The following is a 19,363-nucleotide window of genomic DNA, read 5'->3' on the forward strand; positions in this document are numbered from 1 at the left end:
GTGTCATGATCCTTCTCCTTTTCCTGGGTAGCTCCAGGGCCTTTGAAGAGTTTCCCTCTATTTATTCCTCATCTGACTTATATAGATGAGGAATAAAATTGTAAACCCCACAGAAATTACATACTTTTGTTTATTGATTCATTCATATACATTTTGGATCTTCCATCTGGGATCATGTTCCTTTTGCTTAAGATATATCCTTTATAGCAGGTCTGCTGGTGGCAAACTGAATTGTTTGCCAGAAAATGTCTTTATTTCAGCTTCCTTCTTTAAAGATGGTTTCTCTGGGTATACAATTCTTTGCCAGCAATGAGTCTTTCAGTACATGGAAGACATCCTCTGACTGTCTTCAAGCTCCCATCATTGTTGATGAGGAGACAGTTGTCAGTCTGCTATTCTTCAGAAAGTAATGTCTTTTAAAAATCTGGCCTCTTGATGGGGTGTGGTAGCTCATGCCTGTAATCCTAGCACTCTGGGAGGCCGAGGCAGGTGGATTGCTTAAGATCCAGAGTTCCAGAGCAGGCTGAGCAAGAGCGAGACCCGATCTCTACTAAAATAGAAAAACAAACAAACAAACAAATAAAAAACAACAAAAAAACCAAGCCAGGCATAGTGGCGCACGCTTATAGTCCCAGCTACTCGGGCGGCTGAGGCAAGAGGATTGCTCAAGTCTCAAGTCCAAGAGTTTGAGGTTGCTGTGATGAGGTTGATACCATGGCACTCTTCCCAGGGTAACAAAGACTGTCTCAAAAACAAAAAACAAAAATTTTACCACTTCATATTTCTTCTTCACTGTATAGATTTCGCTATAGAAACTTCTTTATTTTCTCTTCAGATATGGTCTCTTTTTCTTTCTGGGCCTCTGACCAGAAGTATATCAGACCCTGTTCTCAAACATGCGGTGCACAGAAATGCCCTGGGGATCTTATTGAAAATGCAGATTCCATTGCAGGAGCTCTAGGGAGATTCTTGCACACTAAAAAGCTCCCATGGGATGCTGGAGAGCCTGTTTCAGGGACCTTGCTCTTCACCACTAAGTGATAGGTCTTCTCACTCTAGCTTCTTGTCTATTCCAAGTTTTTGTCTCTTTCTGCCACAGTTTGATAATTTCTTCTGACCCGTTTTCAGGTGACAGGTTTTTTGTTTTTTTTTTTTTCAGTTTTTGGCTGGGGCTGGGTTTGAACCCGCCACCTCCAGCATATGGGGCCGGCACCCTACTCCTTTCAGCCACAGGCGCTGCCCCAGGTGACAGATTTTATTGAACTGTTGCATGGAGTTCTCAATTTCAGTTATTTTATTTTTATTTGTAGAATTCCTCTTTTGTTCTTTTTGGAATCTTCTGTGCCACTTTTTATAAATAACTTTCTGTTTCTTAGTTATTTTTAAGTTTGGTTTTGGGAAGAACTTTGTCTCATCACCTTGTTTAAAGTTTCTGTGTAGTATTTGCTACCTCCTGATAATTTCACACTTGTTTACTGTTGGGTGTCTGGCTTCTATGCTGGGATGTCGACTGCATTAATATTGCTCTTTGCCCATGTGTGGACCAACTTCCCACCCCTGACCTCCTGTGCCTGTCACTTGCTTCCTGTCTGGCCAAGTGGGGGTCTTCTGCCTGTCTACGCTCACTGGCCTCCATCCCTCACCCTTTCCCTTGACCGCTGTCCTGCAGTCTGCAGAGGGGCCTACTCACGGTAGTGGGTACTTCTTCCACAGCAGCTTGGCTGGCAGGGTCTGGTACACTGTCTTCTGCTTCCCGTCAGAGCTGGGGCTACTGGGGCTGCTTTGCACAATCTTGGCGCACTCTATCTGTTCATCCCATGAGCCTGACAGCACGTACTGGGCCTTGCCCTGGCTGTCACTCACCACTCCTGACACCTGTGGACATTGATGGGAGCAGTCTAGGTGCATGTGCTGCTTTGGGCCCCCTGAACTTCTGAGGGTGTCCTTGCTTACCTTTCGGGCTGCCTCTTTGGAGAAGTAGCTGTAGGGCAGGAACTTCATCTGGCACCGGTCATTGGTTTTATGGTTCACAATCTCAATGTCCCCTGACTGGCAAGAGAGGGTCATGGTTAGCAGCCAATCTTCAGGCCATACACCCTCACACCCCCAGGGCACCCCTGACCTGGTCAATCCAGAGCTTGCCCACGATGATGTTGTGCACAGTGGAGGTGCTCTTTCTCCACACGTAGTGATTTCCGCTGGCTTGGAATTCTAAGTGGATGGCACCTGGAGGTATAGGTCAGAGGTTATGACGCCCCTCCCCTCCCCATTTGGGACTCTAGCCTGCCTATCTATAGGCCAGTGTCTTGAGAAACCGGAGTCTTCATGCAGGCCGGAGGTGGGTCCAGGCACCAGCAGGAGGCCCATCAGGGGAGGGCAGCAGACTTGCAGGGAAGTCTCTCCTAGAGGTCCCAAGCCAGCTTTTGCACTGACACAGTTCTTCTGCTTAAGCATAATATCTTTCTGTCCCAGGAAGGCACAGGGCCCCAGCTTACCCAGTGGCATGATGGAGATGTATTTTCCCCGGAACTTGCTGGAGATGGTAATTTCCTGCCAGAGGCTCCAGCCATGCTTGGAGAATACATAGTGTGCAGCTGCTGGGGGATGGTGGCTCACCTGAGAGCAGACCAAGGATGTGAGCATCTGTAGCACATAGGCCCAGGCACCACTTGCCCAGCCAGAGAGCAGCAGCCTGTCCTGCGCCCAGTGTACACGGCACTGCAGCCGTGCAAAGGATACCGTGTACCAGTGTTCTCCCGCCTCCCAGTCTCCATCGTCTGTTCTTCCTCATCCCACAACCCTTTGGCTACGAGGCCCAGAGGCCCCTCTCCCCAACCTACTTAATCCCTAGGGCACTATCCCCAGCCCGTTGGCTTCCTGGTGCTCCTGGATGCCTCAACTCAGACAGGCTCAACCTGACCAGGCAGAGCTGGGCTCCTGCCATCCCATCACGATTCCCCCATCTGCACAAGAGGCACCCCCACCTGCTTCCTGTGCCTCAGAAGGGCAAGCTCAACCTGGCACCTGCTCCAAGAGACAAATAAACTGTCCTGGAGCTCAGCTGTTGCCCCTGTAAGTCCCCAGGGACAATCAAACACAGAGATGTGACCAAACAGGGTTGGCCCTAGAACTCTGCCTCCTCCATGCTTTGATTACAGGACCAGCCTCCACTGACTGCTTTGGAGTCTCCCTGATGCTCCCATCTAATCCCAAGCAAAGGCTGTCTACACTTTCTACAAAGCGCCCAGCATCTGCCCCTTCTACTACGCCTACCCCTGTCCACCCCGACCACTGCAGCTGGCAGGATCCCCCCTGGTCAGGGTCAGGCCTCCCACACAGAGTGAAGCTAGAGTCCTCTGCTGCTTCCCTACACCTGCGTGTCCTCTCCTCCCCTCACTCTCTGTGCCAGCCAAACTGCTCCCTGACCACCCCCTTTCTACAAGAGCCAGAAGCATCTAGGGTCCTTGCCCTCCAGGCCTGTGGGAACAAGAGCTATATCTGTTCATTTCCCAGCCATACCCTCAGGCCTGAATAGCCCTGGCAGGTGGAAGCACTTAGCATGTGCTGAATGAAGAGAGCTGTTTCCTCAGTGGTTTAGGCGGAGGATCCTGGGGTTACCCTGACTGCCCTGCACCAGCCACCTGAAGTGTCAACAAACCTGGTGGCTCTGGCTTCCCCCATCCTCAGGGTCTGGGTAACACACACGCCCCTGCATGGGTCACTGCAACCACTTCTAACAGGTCCTCACAGCAGCCAGAACCTTTAGCTGGCTGGAGATGACTTCTTGGCCTCCTGTGCTCATCCCAGGAGCCAGAGTCATATAGGCACCAACAGATTTGCCTCTTTGCCCATCATGGGCTGAGGTTCCCAGCCTGCTGGGCTTGGGTCTTGGCTCATCTTCTCAAGGAAGGGATGCAGAAGGTTGGGGGTGGGAGCCAGAGTCCACCCTGAGGTGAATGACCCAGGTTCCCCCTGCCTGCTGCCGTTCCGCTCAGTGGTGACCCCATGCTGCGGCCTGTGTAGACTCCCCCCCGCAAGCCTGCTGATGTCTCTCTATTTCTGCTCCATGATTTCTTGGCCAGGAGCTGTGTCCTCCCCTTCCCCACACATCAGACTCAGTTCTGCCCTCTCCAGGCTCTCCTCCATCTCCCTGCTGCCCAGCTAAACCTCAGCATAATAGCCCCTTGGGCATAGGCAGTCAGGGTTAGAGGTCACATCCCATTTGTCTTGCTCTGACCCTGGGCTTGGCAGGAGCTTGGCCAAGGTGTGAGTGGGCTGCCTGGCACCAGGCTGGCTGACTCACCTGCTCGCAGAGGGAGCGCAGACCCATGTCATCAAGGCGGTCCAGCTCGAAGGTCTCCCCCAGCATGGGGTTGAAGGGCTTGGCGATGCGGTGCACGGTGGTGGAGTAGGAGGACACCGAGAAGGCTGCCACCAGGCACATCTGCTCCACGGAGTTGGTGCAGTGCACGGCCTTGTCCAGTAGGTGGTGGTACTCCAGGTCCTCAGTCAGCCGCTGGAGCATGGACAGGGGCTCATTGAAGTTCACCTGCGGGTGGGTGGCTGGGTGGTCAGGCAGGAGCCAGCAACTGGCTTGGCACAGCACCCTGGCTTTCCTCAGGTGTTCAGAGTCATCCCTGCTCAGAAGACACCTTCATAGTGAGGTTCCTTGGATGACTATGACCAACACTGCAGCACCACCCTCCAACAGCCTGTCACTTCCTTGGCCCCTCCTGCCTTAGTTTCCTCCCTAGCCTTCCCCACCTTCTGGTCATTACAAAAATTTTAAGATATACAAAAATCAGGGCCGGGGACAGTGGCTCACACTTGTAATCCTAGCACTCTGGGGGGCCGAGACAGGTGGATCGCTTGAGTTCACCCAAGCTCACTGAACTCACTGAGTTTGAGACCAGCTTGAATAAGAGCAAGACCCTGTCTCTAAAAAAAAAAAAAAAAAATAGCTGGGTGTTGTAGCAGGCACCTGTAGTCTCAGCTACTTGGGAGGCTGAGGCGAGAGAATTGCATCAGCCCAAGAGTTTGAGGTTGCTGTGAGCTATGATACCATGGCACTCTACCAAGGGTGGCAAAGTGAGACTCTGTCTCAAATAAATAAATAAACAAAAAAACCCCCACAAAAATCAAGAAATGTATAATCTATGCAGACAGAAACAAATGAAGCCTTCCCAGCAACACTGATAAGCTGAGCAAGCTGAAACTTGCACAAGTGAATCAGAAAGGATGCTGAGTTTCTTGAAAATGAAATAGTGGATCATAACAGTCTGTCTCAAAACTTACATGGCAACCCACATATGATCATTGTCACTCTCCCCTGTGAGGAGGGATACCTCCTAAGGCCAGGGTTTCTGACTCACCCACAGTTACCATGTTCAGTGCTGAATCATAGGAATCAGAATAAATGAGTGAATGAACAAATGAATCCATGAGTGCAGGAAGTGGGTCTTCCTCACATGCCAGCTGTGATACAGGTTCCCCATGGAGGGGCTGGTGCAAGGATTGATGATGGTTAGAGCCTCCGTCTGGGTCTCAGCTCAGTGTCATGCTCCCCTTGCGATGCCACTGGCTGAGAATCGTCCCTGCATTATCTTCTCTCAGAGGCTGTGAAAGGGACCCTGTGCTTCTCCAGTGCAATGTGGACACAGAGACCAGAAATGTGGAGGAACTTGTTCTGGGTCACACAGTGAAACCAGTTGGCCTGGAGTCCTTCCTTGGTGGAGATGCTACCACAGTCTGGTGGCACAAGAGTCTGAGCTCTGCCCTTGGCCTGCTGTGTGACCCTGCTGAGCCTCTGCTTCATGGGGGAAGGTACCAGTAATGGGTCCCAGCATAAAGGAACCCCCAACCCCCACCTCACAGCCCAATCCTGCTACTCCCCTTCTATGGAATCACAGCAGCCAAGACTCTGAGCCCCATAAGGTCCAGAGGTGCTCTGGGTTCCCCACATCTCTGAACTAGCCCCTCCCCTTCCCTTACAGCCTGAAGACCCTGCTCATGTTTGACAGCATTGACGAACAGGATTAAATAATTACAGGCTCCTCCCATGACATTAAGAAAATAACACCCCAGGGCTGGGTGTACTTCACATAGGCCATTGATTCTTGTCCACAGACAGGAAAATAGCCCCAGAAGGCCCGTTGAGGCTACCTTGCCCCAGCCCCTACCGGCATGGGGATCCTGGAGAGCTCCCGGCCAATGCAGTTCTTCATGATGCTCCAGAGGTTAAGGCTGTAGTTGGGCTTGTTGGGGATACGGACTCTTCTCTTGACCTTGGATGAACCCTTGGGTATAAGTGAGGCACCATCTAGCACCTGCCAGAGAAGCAGGGCATGCCCATCAATGGAGGCCAGGGCTCTCCCTCAGTCTCCAGGTCCCTGCCCTGCCCTGACACCTCCGAGGGTGAGCACCAGATGGGCCTCTAGTACATTGCTGGTCAGGAGGGCAGGCCAGCTCTGCCTGAACTCTAAATGGGATGCAGATCAGGGACCTGAAGGTAGTCAGAGTGCAGGGCTATCTGGTGGCCCCCAGCTCTTGGTGCTGGCCTGTTTCCCTCAGCCACCTGGAGCCTGGCCCTAAGCAAGAGCCTCCTGTTAATTCTTGGGGTACACCTACCTCATTTACGTTGTCTGATGAGGCCCAGTCCACAGAGCCTGACCCGGTTCCACTTTCAGCTTTTCTGCAGTACACACAACCGTGAGGCAAGTTACTGACAAATCCTGAGGCCTTGGGAGCTAGCCCAACATTCTCCCAGATGCCTCAGGGAAGGCTGAAGGCACCCAGTCAAGGCCGCTTCTAATGGGGGAATCTCCAATTCGGGACACTGAAGGTGGGGGCTGAGGGGCCCAGGGCAGCAATTTGGGGAAGTCCCCACCTGCTGATGTCCCTGGCAGTAGCTGCTTAATGAAAGCCCTTGGATGGGGTCCCTGCACCCTTTGCCTCCTGGGCTGGCTAACTTAGACCCAAGATGAAGCTGGGGGTGGACACCACCTCTGGGAGAGCCTCACGGAGCCCTTTCTGTCACAGACCTCTTGTGTCCCCACATGCCCTTGATGCCTGCTCCTCTGACTTGCACACTAGACTGGGGCTCCTGAAAAGCAGGAGGGGGGTCTGAAGCCTCTAAGTGCCCATGGGTACTTGTGGTGGGGATGGTTGGCCACAGCAGCAGGGGGCGCCATGCCTGTGGGGGGCCCAGGCTCTATGGGAGAGATGACCCAGGCCGGCAGGGCAGGAGCAGTCAGAACCTCAGGGCATGGGAAGAAGCACCTGGTTAATACAGAGCCCAGGTCTGGGAGCTCCAGGCCCATGAAGGGTGGGCAGGGCTCGAGAAGCCCAAGCAAGATCCTCCTGGCTACAGAGTTGAGACAGTAACACTGCTGGTGATATGGAGGAAGTTAGTTCAGAGCAGCTGATCCATGCTAACTTTGAGAGTAATTTAAAAATGTCCCCAGGAAACAGAAAATGATTGTGAGCTGCTGGTGGAACTGAAAACTCCCTGAAGGGTGGGAAGGAGTCAAACAGCGCTTTCCCTGGAAGACACTGGGACGGGGAGGTGATAGAACATGTGGGAGGACACAGCTCCAAGTGAAAAAGGAGTAGCAATTTGCACCCAGCCAGTCTCTCCTCTTCCCCTGCACGCGGCTGTGCAGGGGCATGGGCCACACCCACGGGCATTTCCTGTGGATCCCAACAACATTGTTTTCACGGCTAGTGTGTGTGTGTCTCGGTCACTACTGTGTGTTCTTGTGTGTACAGCTGTGCACCACACAGGGATGTTTTAGTTAATGATGGCATATGAGACGGTGGTCCCTTAGGATTATCATACTCTTTTTACTGTGCCTTTTCAGTATTTAGATACGTATACATTTGCCACTGTGTTACAACTGCCTGCAATATTCTTTACAGTCACATGCTCTACATGTGTGCAGCACTACCCTCCGGCGGGCGTGTGGAAGGCCGGGTCAGCCATGTGTGTGGATGTGCACCCTGTGACGTTCCCACCATGATGAAACCATCTGCTGCGGCATTTCTCAGAGTGTATCCCCCTTGTTAAGTCTCAAGTGACTGTATTTAAAACATCCTGAAAGAGTAAGCTTTTAAGAAAAATCAAACAAAGGCTTGGAAATACAAAATGAGAAACTTCCTGCATCCATCACTCCTGACACAGTAGAGGGAACTGTTGAGACCCATTGCAACTCGGAAGCAAGAATGAGTGATCTGGGGTCTTCAGACCACAGCCCGTGGGACCCAGCCTCTAGCCACCTCCAAGTTGGAACTGGATCCAGCCAATGTTCTCTGTTGTCATTTTCAGTTAAAATTGTCATGTAAACTTTATGAGGGCATTTTTGATTTGAGGAAGAAAAGAATCTAAACAAAAACCCTATCTGGAGAAAGAGTTTAAAAAAGGAATCCCCCAAGTATATACGGCTGGTAGAAAGAAAGCAGATGGAGCCTAAGAGCAAGGTGGGAGAGGCTGCCCCTGCGGGAACTCCTCCTGACTGAAGCCGTCCCCGCCTGGGGAGAGCCACACCTGTCCTCCTTGGGCTCTGTGATCACCGTGATGAAGGATGTGGAGTCTTCCATGGCATCAAAGTACTCGGTATCTTCATCTTCCTCACTGTCCTCTCCTTTGGTAGTCAAGAGGCTTCCTAAAGACACATGCAGAGCTGCTGCCTTAGTTCACAATTTCAGAAAGGCCTCTCCCGCCTCCCTGAAGAAGTCCAGAGCCAAGGGTCTTCCTCCTCTGTCCCTCTTCCCCCGCTCCCCTTGCACCGTGCTGCCCTTGCTCCCTTTTCTTGGAATAAGGTGCTTTCCTTTCATCGTAGTCCTTGCTCAAGGCCTCTCTCTGGAAGCCTCTCCGATCTCTCAGTACCTGGCTCAGTCTGTGGCCAGCTGCCCTTTTTGATGGACCCCCTGCCCGAGGGAAGGTGGGTGGTGACAGCTTAGCTCAGTTACATTTCTTTTGAGAATCTAAACCTAGTACAGGGATACTGCTGTCAGTCAGTGGGGATGGGACATGCGAAGCCATGGAGAGTCTGAGGGCTGAGGGACAGACCCAACCCACCGGCTAGCCCACACCCACTCACCCTCACTGAAGCTCTTGGAAGGGTTGCTGGGCCGGCCAGGAGCAATGCGGAAGGCCCGCTCGAGGCTGTTGTGCTGCTTGGCTAACTGCTCAATGGTTTCCTCCAGGTGGACGCGCTGCTCCTGCTCATACTGCAGCGCCCGCTGCCATTTCCGGCTGTGTGTCTCTGCTAGTTCCAGGAAATCCCTGCAGGCCTGGTGAGGGGGAGTGGGTGTGTGAGCCCCAGGCCTCCAGCAGATGCCTGTCTGCACCTACCCACCACACCCTTGCCTGCCCAGCGGCAGGGGCAGGGAAGAGGGCCCTGGGAGCACTGTCTAGCTCCACCTCCCTCTGCCGGGGTGGTCAGAAACATGCTTGCTGCCCCTCTGGCCTCTGTGGGGATGTGACCCTGGCACCCACCCTGGTCAGCTTCCCACGGTCAGGAGGCCATTTGGAGAGCACTACACCTGGGGTGGCACTGCTCTATACCCAGCCCCCCTGGAGCAGAAGGATGCTGCATCTCTGCTCCTCATGGCTGGGCCTCAGATTTGTCACTGACTCCTGGTTACACTGGAACCCAAGGTACCCCTGGCAGCTCAGTTTGGTCCCTGGGTCTGGCACAGAAGGAAGGAAAGCCATACTCTGCATACTGGCCAGCTCAAAGAGGTAACAGGTCTTATCTGGAAGAGCTGGGACTGGAACTTTCCACCAAGTCACCTCACAGTGTGTATCATATAACTCTGCTCTTAAGGTTCCCCTTCATGCTCGTGACCTACTATGACATCCAGATTCTTTTCAGCTTCCTAGGTGTATAGGTGGTTCCATCATTTTCTTACAAGGTAGGGGTCAATCATTCTGCCTGTCATCACAGTGGAGAGGAATGCCCAGGCCTCAGCTGTCCATGGAGGGCAGTGAAGTCCAAACCAGGGACTTCTGGATTTGCCCTGTCTGGACACCTTTAACTTAATACGAAGGGACCCATCTCCTCAGTCCACACCTCCATCAGGGTCTGGATGTTGCTTCCCTGAACTCCCTCTATAGTCCTTCAAGGTTTAGCTGCCCTGGAATGCCTGCTGGGCTCCACACATCACACATTGTCTGACCCAGGTCAGACACATGTTATCCTGGAGGGAGACAGGCACACAGGCCCTTCTGTGACACAGGGACAAAGCAGCGCTCTCTTGATGGGCTGTCAGGGAAAGTGGGGAGGCGTGGTGCACTGGACAGACCCACTCTTGTGTGCTACCACCCACATTTGCCATAGGCGCTTAGGCCTTCTACCACCAACTCCCACTGTTCTCGGACCTCTTGTTTCCCCAGGAAACACCTGGCCCCTGGCCTCAGTTAGGCCCACCCAGGCACTTGCCAATTTGTTTACTTTCTGTGGTGATTGCGCCTGTTTCTTTTCACTGTAACCTCCTTCCATGGAATCCCCACAAGTCAGCAGGTGCTCCAGAATGTTTGCTGGATGAGTGGTGCTTGCCAGGGGGCTGGGACTAATGACAGTGGAGGTGAGCAGAGTTTGTGTCCTGGGCCTCCTGAGGACCAGCCACATTCTGGGCACACTGCCTGGGCACACAGGGAGGGCCTGAGTCCTGGCAGTTGGCTTGGCTTGACTGAAAGGACACCCAGCCTGGGGCTCCAGAGTACTGCCTACTCAGCTGGCCCCAGGAAAAGCATTCCTCTAACAAGCCCTTCTCTCCGCCACCTTCCCTCCACTGACTGTCCCTTAGCACCCACGTGGGTGGGCAGGGCGTGGATGCCTCTCCTCATTTTGAAGATGTAGAAATGGGGCCTGAAGATGCAGTGTGACCTGCCCAAGGAAACCAGTGAAGTGTGGTGGAAAAGGACAGGCTACCAGGAGTCAGAGACCTGGGTGCTGGCACAGGCCACCAGGCCCCCTGAGCCTTTGTCCTCTTAGTGAGACAGTAATGTCTGACAGACCCTGCACTCACAAGCTTCCCCGTCTCTGCTCACCTAGCAAAATCCTTGTGGTAGGACAAGTGGGGTCACCCCCATTTGACACATGGGAAAACTGACGTTAAGTTCCTGGCAGCTCCTCCTCAGGGGCAGCAAGCTCCAAGGAGGAGGCACATTCACTCCAACTTCAGGTTCAAGGTCTTCCCCACCCCCTGGAAAGGTCCGGATGCAGGTCTCTGCTTGGCCACACCTAAGCAAGAATTTATAGTGACAGGTATTCTGCCATAGGTTGGTGTGGGGAGGAGAGGGTGTCTCAGGGAAGGAAAGAAATTGCTTTATTTTATGTGCTTAACAGGGTCCTAAAGATGGGAGAGGCTGTGTTCAGTACAGTTGAAGATCTGGGGCTATTCTGAGCTTGCAAATTATGAGCCTGTAAGGTTCTTCCTTGGGGATGGAGCTGCAGTCACTGGCCACACTGCAGCTCTCTCACATGGGAGAGCTGCAGTCTCCCATGCAACTGGGAGACCCCTCTGGTGGCCCTGGCTCTAGGCCTGACTCTGCTACCCCCAGGCTTGTGACCTGGAGCCAAGGTCTTCACTGCCCTGGTCCTATGGTGGCCTCCCTGCCTCTCCCTTCCTCACTGCTATTAAGCCTCAGGGTGGGGACCCTGACAACAGAATGACAATCTCCCCATAACTGGACCAGAAGGCACCTCTTCACTAGTTCTATGCTAGTGGGTATAAGGGGTAGAGTCCCCCTGTGGGTGCCTCAGGAAGATTCTAGACCCTTACAGAAGCTCTGTGAGGTGGGTGGACAGAAACCTCCACCCCATTCCAAGACAGTGGAACTGAGGTTCCAGTGGCGCACAGCAAAGAGAGCAAAGCCAGATCTGGAACCCAGGTCCTCAATCTCGAGCTCATTCACCTTTTGTTCCACGTCTCGTGTGCCCATAAGACCCATGTCTCCATATTGCCCTTGCTTGCCGTGGCCCTCACCGTAGCCCCAGTGCTAAGTTAGTCTTGGTTCCTGCCACCTATTTACTGTGCTATTGGTGGCACAGGAGGATGGCCAGGCCCTGCCAAGCTGGCCTCATGGCATTTATAGGGTGCGTGTGAGGAAGGGGGCTTGTGTCGGGGAGATCGCCCTTGTCTGTCTCCCTGTTCCGTGCTTCTGGGAAGCCCCTTGCCAGTTCCACCTGTTCCTCCATAACCTTTTGAGACTCAAAGCCAGGAGAAGGGGCTGCCCAGATCAACAAGAGGTGACCAGGATGGGATCTTGGGTCTCTCTGGCGCCAGGATCATTGTCCTTCCACCCAAGACACAGTCCCCTCATTTGCCCATCTTGGTGATGGGCAAGTGATGGGTGCTTCATAGGTTTCTGGATATTTACTGGTCCACGGGCCCCGCCCAGCAGCTGGATAGGGCTTTGTGCCTCTGCATCACACTGCCCCTTCTCTGCCCTGTCATGACCGCTCCATCACTTCCTGCCAGCCCCCTGCAGGCCTATGATCATCAGTCAGTAGGGTTTAACATAGATGGGTGCTTTGCTCCTATATACCTCATGTCATTTAAAATAAGACATATAGAAGAGCCACATGACAGCAGTATAAACGGCAGCCACAGGTCGTGGTGGCAACAGCTCCTACATCTGAGCCGCAAGGCCTTCCCAGCAGCAAAAGCAAACACTGAAGATGAATTAGGATCCTTACTCACCCCTCCCTGTCCATAGGCTCTAAATACTTCAGAAATAGCCATTTTCTCCTCCAAGAGAAAATGGAGCATTGGTTGTTTTGCCTCCCAGGCCTGGTGCCCAGAGGAGCCCACTCCTCCTCAAGCTCCCCCCGTGTAGCCCACCAGGTTTTGCTTCTTCCTGCCCTCCCCCTGGCTCAATCCCAAACACACTTATTTATTCTGAAGCTTCCCTGTGTAACACCACATTCCTCACAAGCACTGAAGTAGCCTTTTCTAGATAAGTGTGTTTGAGGGGGAGGCTCAGAGAAGCCAAAGGACTTGCCTGAGGCCACAAGGAAGTATGTGCTGGGCCAGGATCGAGTCCCTGTGCCTGCATGTCTCCCAGGGCGTGGAACTAGCAAGGTCACAGTTTATTTTGTAAAGCGAAATCTTTACTGCTGCCTGGAAGCAAGGGCAGAAATGTGGGATCTGGCTTTCCTAGTGTGGAGATGGGTTCCTGGGAGAGGCTCACTAACAAGCATGCCTGAGAATAACCCCGTCTAAGCAATGGTACCAGCCTCACCTCAGGGAGAAGGGGCTGCCTCCTGGCACCTTTGACCCCAGCTGAAGACTTCACCCAGGTGGTCAGACTGCTGGCTGACAACCTGGCCAGGTGTGACCTCCATCCAGCTTACAGCTACCAGCTCACAGGGCTGGCTGACACAGTGCAGCCGGGGGACAGGAAGTCAGATCCCCTGAGACAGATGGGCCTCATTTGGGGCACAGGTGGCTAGGCTGGGCATATGCAGATGGCCGAGTGTCACAGTCAAAGGGAGGAGGCTGCTGTATCCTAATACTGAGAGGCTCATATGGTTGGACCCAGGGCCTTTGCCACAGCCACAGGTAGGGGTCGCTTACAGCAGATAAGCTGCCTGGCCACCCAGTGGATTGCTGAGCCTGTCTGCCCCCTCTACCCTGGATGCACCCACCTGGTGTCTGTGCCCAACTCCCATGGTCTCCTCTGCCACTGCAGACCCTCTCCAGACCCCATCCTGGCCGTGCTGTGGGGAGAGGCAGGCGCCTGGCCTGGCCCTGCTGCCCTGGAATGCTGAGCTAGGCCATGTATGCTCATTAAGCTGGATTAAGCCTGGGGCCCAGCAGAGGGGCGGTGGGGAGGAGGGGAGGCTCCCAGAGCCCAAGAAAGGCCCAGTTGACCCAGACTAGGCCCAAACATGGTCACATTTCCTCTAAGGGTCTGCAACAACTATGCCTGGGGCTAGGGAGCTTGTGCCCAGCTCTGTGCAGGAGGCTTGACTAACCCCAACCCCTACCCATGTCACACTTGCATCGTAAATCATTCAAGGGGAGGGGAATGAGTCTGGCTGGGAGCCAGAGCCAGTGTCTGGGCCCTACACGGGGGCTGCCTCACTGCCCACTCAGGGGCAGGCCTATAACCTCCTGACCCTTTGTGTCCCCGTGGGACTCCTACAGAGTCCCTGATTCTGTGACCTGTTAGGTCACTTAATCTCAAAATGGGGAAAAGGTTCCAGTCTCCCAGCCCCGCCCTTTCCACCCCTTCACTGCAGGGCTCTGGAAAGGGTGCTAGTGAAAGGGCCAAGAGTGTGGGTGCTCCCAAGATGCAGAGGGGCTGCTCTGGGGTTCAGGTTCTCCAGATGGTGTGGTTCTACCTCCGTGGGGAAGGTGCGGAGCCTGCTGCTCCTAAAGCAGAATGAGGGCCTCGAAGTCCAGGACAGAAAAGGTGGGTCTTGTGTTGGGGAGTCCAGGCCCTGCCTGCCCACTGAGGACACTTCCTGATGATAGCTCCGGCCGGTGAAAGAGGCTATGAGGGCTGCCTACTCAGGGGAAGCCAGGCCAGGGGCCACGCTGTGTGAACTCCAAGGGGAGCTGCTGTTGGTTGTCTTAACAGGTGCCCCATGGGACAGACACAGAGTATCTCTGACCTGGAAACCTTTGCCCAGCTGTACCCCAGGGGAAGGACAAACTCTTAATCGCTTTTGCTATTCCTAATCCTAATCCTGACAATTGCACTGCTCCCCAAATGCAGGTGGGGGAGTAGGGTGTGAGGTCAGTCAGCCTGGGTCCTCTGTCCATTCTGTGTGTGGTCTGGGCAGGCTCTGAGTTCCTGGGAGTCTACAGAGCCAGGACTCTACCCCGGTCCTAGCCTTCAGAGGCTCCTGGCAAACTATCAGCCTCCTCAGGTCACTTCCCTCCTAAATGGGGAAGTGAGAACTGCTGGACATTGGTTTGGGTAGCTGTTGAGCTCCCAGAGGAGGCAAAGCAAGAGGCCAAATGCCTAGAGGTTCTAGCCCAGGCAACTGGCCCTGTCTCTGGTCATTAGCACATCCTGCAGGTCCCAGTAACTCTGGGCCCAGGGAGGATAAAGAAAGGGACGTGTTCCCACCTGTGGCCAGGCCAGGACCTGCCAGGCATCTGACACACCTGCTTTATGGTGGCACTCTGGTTTCTGGACTACCAGGTGGGTGGAGGACTCTCCTGCTCTCTGGGCTGCTAGGCTGAGGCTGCCCACACTGATCCTCACGTGGCCTTCACAACTGTGGACTCCTGCCTCCCACTGGCCTGGAGGTGGTATCATAGGGGGAAGTCACAGACGGTCATGGTGTCCCTGAGCCCCTCTGCATGGCCAGAGGACGCACTGAGGTCAGCAGGATCTCGCTTCCCCTCCCACTAAGGAGCATAGGCTGGCCTCACTGTACACAGATGAAGCCTGAGTTCAGCAGATGCCCCACAAAGGCAGGAAGGGCAGTGCTGACATTCAGGCCAGGTCTGTCTAACTCGGGCTGCTACCCTGGAAGAAGCTTGGCCATCCTAAGTGTCAAAGACCAAGAATGCAGCCACAGTGCTGGAGGCCTTCTGGCCTGGCCAAGTCGCCACACTGTGTGTATCTATCAACCTTCTGGCCCACTCAAGCCAAGACCCTGGCCTGGCCACTCACTGTGGCCCTGGGCACAGCTGACCAGCACACATGGGGGCTCCAGCCCTTCCCAAACACCAACAGGGCAGGGTCGCAATGTGACTCACTCTGGGCACTGGTGAGGCAGCTTTCCACTTCAATTAAAACTTTAAAATAACCCTTTCCATATCCAACATAGTTTAAGCCCTTGTGCACAGGAACTGATGCCATCTGGCTACCAGTTTGCCAACTGATTTTAGATAATTCTGGAATCTATTTTACCCATCTCCCCAGGCCCCAAATGAGCAAGCTGGCAGAAGCAGAGCGATGGTCAGCTGGCCAGGAACCATCGATGGGCCCTGGAAGGATGAGTGAGGACAGCTCGGGGCCTGTCACCACTACCTGGGTGGGCCAAGGAGCTCCACGTGACTTGCTGGGTCATAAGCTAACTGGCCTGGGAGAAGCCTCAGAGCATTTCCAAGGTGAGCGGCTCCTCCTGACATGGATCTTTACTTCTATGATACCCCAAATCTGAACCCTTGCCTGACACTGCTCCCTCTGCATCTGTGTGCCTGTCCTCACCTGCCTATTGCCCACTCTAGCAATCCGGGGCCCTCAGTGCACTTAGCCCTCGCAGCCCTCTCCACCTGGACTGTCCCCCAAACCCACTCCATCGAGCCCTTGGCTATGCTGGACATCCCCTTCCATAAACTTTCCTCCTCTATGGGCGTTCCTGTGTCTTTGGCATCAAGATGTCACAGGCACCTTGTCCTGCCCAGCCAGCCCTACAGATACACTAACGTGTATGTATTATGGGATGCTACCCTCCCTGGTAAACCTAGGAACCAGGGTCTATCACATGGGAGCCCATTGAGGTGGGCCAGCCCCACCCTCCCTGCCTTTTGCTCCCACCAGGCATCTTGATGGGCTCCGGGTGTTTGTGGGACTTGGCCCCAGCAGGCTCCACTTGTTCCTGGCTGCACAAAACCTGTTCCTGGGAAGGACCCTCCTGCCTCTTGTTGGAACCCCTGTGAGGCCACACCCTGAGGTCCTTCATCATGGACACAATGGCCTGTTTCTCACCCACAGCAACTCTGCCGGACTCTAGAGCAGCACCTCCACTCCCCACAGCGCCAGCTCCTCTCTCTCTGTCCAAGGGCCTCCTGGAGGGTCTCCAAGGGAGCCTGCCCTTGCTGCACCGACACCCGTTCACCAAGCAGCGGAGGGCTCTTGCTAAATGGACGTCAGATCTTTCCACTTAGCCTCACGGGTCCCTCCTTTCTCATTCTGAGTAGAAGGCAGAGCGCTCACAGCACAAGATCCCTGTGACTGGCCTCTTGTTCCCTCTGACTTCCCCTCTCACAGATCCAAGCACTCATTCCATGCGTGGCCAAACCTGGGCTTGTGCCCCTGCTCTCCACACAGACCTCACCCCCAGCCAGTTGCACCTGTGACCTCTCATCCCATCCCAGCTCATGCAATCTTTCCTCTGAAGGATTTTTCACCCTGACATCCCGTATGTCCTCACAGTTACAGCTCCCCCATGACGATAGGGGGCCCATGGTGGTGGGAGCTGTTTTCTGTGTCCCCAGCACCTAGAACTGGGTGTGGCTGGATGATGGAGACCTCCTGTGCACCTCTGCCTCCACCAGCTGCACAGTCCCTACCCACAGATGTGTTCACTGGGTGCCAGCACGGTGGACCTGGACATTCCAGGCTGTTGAGGGCCACATGGATGGAGGGGCCAAGTCCTGGGCGCCCCCATAAGTCACCAATTATGAGAATCCCCTCCAAGCTCAGGTGTGGGGTTGAGTTTCCCTTGCTTGGGCCTGCAGGGTAGGGGGAAGGGGGGAACAAGGGACAGAAGCAAGCCCACAAAGGGTCCTCAGGACTGCAGGAGATGACCACTGCTGGTACCTGCCACCCAGTTCCCAGTAACTTCTAATGAGGACTGTGGCTGCCCACTCCCCTGGGCAGTGGCCTAGGCAGGTTTCCCAGGGCTCTGTGGGTAAGAAAATAAGTCTGTATAAAAGTCATAGAGAACAGTATGTCCCCTGCCAGGCTCTGCTGCCACGGCTGCAACAGAATCTGCTTCCCAGACAAGGGTGGGCTCACCCTCAGAAGGACTGTACCAATACCAAAGGGTTCTTTTGCTCAGGGCAGAAGCCATGAGGCTAAAACATAGGGTTCAAGGCCAATCTATGGAGCAGCCCAGGCCACCTGCCCTTTGATGACAATGGGACTATAATGACACCAACCTCACACGGCTGTTGTGAGTACCAAGCAAAGTACTGGGAGGAGACTTGGGAGGACTAGTGTGGTCACACCACCACCACCACCACCACCACCTACTGCCTGTCCTAACCAGGCACTCTGCTTTACACTGAAGGTAAGCTTACAGGAAATAGCTGGAGCTACTGTTTCTACTTTATGGATGCTAATACACCTAAAGCATGAGCTTGTAACATGTAAGTGTATCATCCACCTTGCATCAAGTGACAGAGCCAGTGCTGCCACCTGAGGTACAGGGGACGCTGACGTGAGGGAGAACATGGCCACACCCAGGCCTGGCAGAGCACCTGTGCACAGGCCCGCTGTGGTTCAAGGCTCTTTCTACAAACCAGAGATGTGTAATAGTCCTGTGAGGTTTCTTCTAAGTGGTAGGCTAATTCACAGTTACCCTAAGAGTAATTCAAGCAGGGATCTGCTGAGCTGGCCTTTATCATAGCTGAAAAATTACCCACTAGGGAATTTTGCCAGACACCAAGTGATTCATTCATTTGCTCCTGTGTTTTTTCACAATTCTCTTTCTCTCATGTGCTAAGGCTCCCAGAGCTGGGCTCTGTGCCAGGAATAGAGGCTGGGATTGTGAGGGGGACTGTGTTCTGCCCTTTCAGGGAAGATGGATCAAGTTACTGCAGGAGAAAAGTCCAAGAGATGCTGTAGCACTACAGATGGGCCCTGGTCAGGGGGGCAGGAGAGGTGTTCCTGGCCTCCTGCTCTGATCAAGAGAAGGGACAGGTTTATGTCTCTACCTTTTGCAGCAGGCTGTATGAGCCAAGGAGACCTGGGCTCACATCCTTAGCAACCATGACCCTGAGCAAGTCCCTGGGCCCCTCAGCCTCAGTTCCCCCATGGGTAAGCCTGTTGAGTTGGGGAGGTCATGTGTGTAGAATGTCTGCTGTGCCACACAGTGCCTGGGAAGGTCATTCATGCTCCTATCCTGGTTTCTGCTGGCAGGATCTGGCTCAGCCCCTCATAGCCGGTCCTCAGTAGCTGGGGCAGGGTTGGGGGCAGGTGCAGCACGCAAGGCTGACACCCACCGGGGGGTTGTGAAGGGGCTTGGGAGCAACCGTGGGTTTGTTTCAGGGTGGGGGGAGCTTTGTAGAAGAGATGATATCCACCTGAGGAGCTGACAGGTGCGGAAGGGCTGAAAGACTAGCCACCTCAGGTCTGGAGAGAAGCCCAAGCTGGTAGGGGACAGGGATGTGTAGGCTTACGGGGAACAGTGGGGAGAGGCTGCTGGGCCTCCCAGAGCTGCTTAAGAATTGTGTGTGTCCCCTGCCCTATTTCTCCCGCATGGTTGAAAACCTCAGAGCCAACCTGGTCTCTCCATAAACCCTGAGGGGAAGGAGAGGCATCCACTCTCCTCTCCAGGGCAGTGGGACAGTGAGGCCACCACCCACATGGTAGGTGAGCTTTGCCCACCACACCTGGAGAAGGGTCTGCAGTGGCCTGGGAAGAGAAATTGGGTAGGTAGGTGGG

General features: G+C 54.1%; 1 protein-coding gene across 6 annotated transcripts in view; it reads right to left on the reverse strand.

Annotated features, from left to right (window-relative positions):
- The window catches only part of OSBP2 (oxysterol binding protein 2), a 191,451-nt gene that overhangs the window by 8,687 nt on the left and 163,401 nt on the right, over positions 1–19,363 (reverse strand). For 5 of the 6 annotated variants that reach the window (XM_053586844.1, XM_053586847.1, XM_053586845.1 and 2 more), the window contains 9 exons: positions 9,099–9,291; positions 8,543–8,660; positions 6,628–6,691; positions 6,180–6,326; positions 4,304–4,549; positions 2,496–2,616; positions 2,123–2,226; positions 1,954–2,049; positions 1,691–1,875 (listed from right to left, as the gene is read on the reverse strand). In XM_053586844.1, the coding sequence (XP_053442819.1) occupies positions 1,691–1,875; positions 1,954–2,049; positions 2,123–2,226; positions 2,496–2,616; positions 4,304–4,549; positions 6,180–6,326; positions 6,628–6,691; positions 8,543–8,660; positions 9,099–9,291 (1,274 nt within the window). The remainder of the gene's footprint in view (positions 1–1,690; positions 1,876–1,953; positions 2,050–2,122; positions 2,227–2,495; positions 2,617–4,303; positions 4,550–6,179; positions 6,327–6,627; positions 6,692–8,542; positions 8,661–9,098; positions 9,292–19,363) is intronic. The other variant, XM_053586846.1, reaches the window with a different exon arrangement.

The sequence above is a fragment of the Nycticebus coucang genome, chromosome 4 (assembly GCF_027406575.1).
Source record: "Nycticebus coucang isolate mNycCou1 chromosome 4, mNycCou1.pri, whole genome shotgun sequence".
In the NCBI taxonomy this organism is placed as follows: domain Eukaryota; kingdom Metazoa; phylum Chordata; class Mammalia; order Primates; family Lorisidae; genus Nycticebus; species Nycticebus coucang.